At 46.1% G+C, this 2926-nt stretch overlaps 1 protein-coding gene across 1 annotated transcript in view; it reads right to left on the bottom strand.

Moving 5' to 3' along the window:
* Positions 1–491: 491 nt before the first annotated feature.
* si:ch211-114m9.1 (rho GTPase-activating protein 44) overlaps positions 492–2926 on the bottom strand; it is a gene marked incomplete in the record, with an annotated part of 22568 nt that continues 20133 nt past the window's right edge. The window contains 2 exon segments of the mRNA XM_035655544.1: positions 492–946; positions 2712–2926. Of these exon segments, the coding sequence (XP_035511437.1) occupies positions 792–946; positions 2712–2926 (370 nt within the window).

Raw genomic sequence — 2926 nt, 5'->3', positions numbered from 1 at the left:
TCAAAAAATTTAATTTACAGGAACATTCTTCTCATACTGTGCTGGTATAAAGTGAGTTAAAGTGAGTTTACCTGTGTGAAGGTAGACGTCAGATAAAGAACTACAGTTGTAATATATGATAGAGGAGGGGAAGTAAAGACTAGGAGTGACAATAAGAATTAAACTGCATTAAATGTTTTATCCTGCACGTCAAACCTCACTCTAGGGCTCAGCATTTTCCTAATGTGCACAAAGCTTGAATACCCTGTAAGCAATACAAGACTACTCTCACACTCTGTCTCTCTGATTCACCCTGAGGATGGGCTTTGCTCCTAACCATGTCAGGCTCTGAGTTTCCCTAAACAAAAGTTGTCAAAGTTATCATATTGCAATTTGATTGCATGTTCTAATAAGGCAAAAGAAATGTAAATAAATTGAAAAACTCACAGAAATACCGATCACTGCATCAAACAACAAAAATGAACAAAGCAAAGCAAAAAAAAAAGGGAGAAAACAATTAAAAAACCTTTTAATGTAATACTCATCAATATTCCAGTCTTTCCTCCTAAAGGCAACTGTTCCTCCGCTATGGCATTTTGGTGTTTTTTTTTTTTTGTAGTGACATTAATGTACTAGCGAGCAATTGTAAGAGATGAGTTTCTTTGCAGCCTGTAGCAGATGTGTTCGAGTTCTGGTTTCAGGTGGGCATTGGTGAGGCCAATGTGTGTTTCCATCAGGCCTTGGTGGCGACAGTTAAAGAGTATGTACAGCCATAGGGGTGCTGGTAAGCTGTGATGCCTTAGGGTCATAGGTCATAGAGTGGTGCTCTGGGGTTCCTCCTCAGGCACAGCGTCCCCCTCTGGAGAGTCTGTCACTGCCACGGACCTCCTGCAAGGGGCACCGCTGAACTCATCGATGAGGCTGTCCAGATTGACATTGATGGAGGGGATTTCATAATTGAAGATATCTAATGGTGAGCATGGTGGGAGAGGTGAGTGTGATGAGCAGAATGGGGGAAATGGTGATGATGAGCAAGAGAAGGAGGAGAAGAGGGCATATGATGATGATAATGAGGTGTAAAAACGGAAGAGAGCAGAAATAATATTAATCTTTTTGAGTCTGAACTCATGGTAAGTGGCATATGATGTCTGCCCTGATTGAAATAATCAGTAGATTACATGTGCTTCACATTCTACACAGGGATGTTTTCAGTGTGTTGCTAATCACACCTGAACAAACGTGGTAGCGACTAGTGTGGTTTCTCACAGCTTTTTGTGTCTTTAGAGACAACAACAACAACAGACATTTTGTCAGATAAAATACAATAACAGGTCAAAATGACTGCACAATGACACATTACTGTACACGTTTTACAACAATGGCCAGATAAACCAACACAGAGGCAACAAGATGTGTGTGGATCTCTGTGGAAAAATGGCACCAAGACACCAAGTGGGCTTGAAGTAACAATGGAAATCTCATGAGGACCGGATACAGTATTTGTTCTAAATATAGGTATTCTAATGTGCTGCTGCATTTACTGGAAGCAGCGGGTCCAAGCTGAGACAGATGACTACTCCTGTGTAGGAATGAGATGGAGCGTGGCAGTGTAGTAAGAGGGAGCAGAGGTTATAAAAAGCGATGAACCTGCCAAAGGAGGAGTGGGGGTTACCTGTGGCCCCCTGATACCGGTGGCAGGCGTGTTAGAGGGGGATGTCTGCTGGCATAGGGCTGGGAATGGGGAACGAAAGGAGGGAGGGGGGCTTTAAGATGGACCTTTGTAAGCGACGGCGTCTGCAATGTGAGCGCAGTGTGGTGCACTCTGGGAAGTCCTTAAGCCATGCAATATCGGTTGAACTACAATACCATGCAAAGAGTCAATAATGCCAACCTGCTGAGAGGAAATAGGTAAAATGTTCTGATTGAGAGATACTGGTAGGTATGTTTGAGGCAGGCTGCAGGAGACCCCAGAGGCAGCCACAGCACGAGGCCAGGCAGTGAGATGGAGCGCATGGGGCGGGGACGGTCTGGCTTACCCTAAAAGTCCCCCTCACACTTAGCCCACACTGAATCCCTGGCCTCACACAGCTGCAAGGTACACAATAGTAGCAGGGGGAACAAGAGAATGATAAATATAACAAAGTAACATAATGATTGGTATATAATGACAGAACACCTCATCATCAGAACATCATATTGTAGATATAATGTGGGGTTTGTCTGGCTAGGTTTCCACGCCTGCTACGCAGTAAGAGAGACTGGACTTGTGTGAACTGTGTAAGCCTCTGACCTACCTCTGCCGAGTGAGGGTCTGGGTAACACAGATAAACAGAGAGCACATGATGAATCTAATGGCAACTTCCATACAAGCAGGACGAGCTATGCTTCTCTGATGTTTCCACACATTACCCAGAAACATCATCACATAACACAAGCAATGAATACATAGGTCAGGAGATTTGCTTGCTACAATAGCACAAAATGCTAATATTTACATTGTATCATTCTCAGGCATCTGTGTCTAAAAGGCAACTTTTATTCATTCAGACATTCGTTTGGGAACAGTCAATAAAGGGGAAAGGTATCTTTTACATCTACAGTGACAAGTCCTACAGAGTCCTACACTCGTCCACCGTCTCCATTGGACAGAGCCACAGCGAGTCTTAGAGAGGGCCGCTGCAGCCCCACCTGTGGTGGCGGAGGGGGTGTTGTTGCCAAGGGGTGGTGTTTACCTGTAGACATGCTCTCCCCAGGAGACAGTCCATCCAGGAGGCCCTGCTCCAGGGGCTGGGGAACTGGGGCCATGCCTGGGCCAGTGAACCCTGGGGGGGCTGTGGGCGGCTGAGGAGGGGGCAGACTGGGTCTCTGCCTGGGCTTAGGGGCAGGCCGCGACTTGGTGAGCGTTCCGGTCAGGGAGGGTGGGGACGAAAGGGAGTGGGGCGCTCCC

Source organism: Morone saxatilis, unplaced genomic scaffold, assembly GCF_004916995.1.
Source record: "Morone saxatilis isolate NCDOM2014 unplaced genomic scaffold, NCSU_SB_2.0 Contig14, whole genome shotgun sequence".
Classification (NCBI taxonomy): Eukaryota; Metazoa; Chordata; class Actinopteri; family Moronidae; genus Morone; species Morone saxatilis.
The sequence above is the reverse complement of the archived record's forward strand: the minus strand, read 5'-3'. Positions and strand labels throughout refer to the sequence as shown.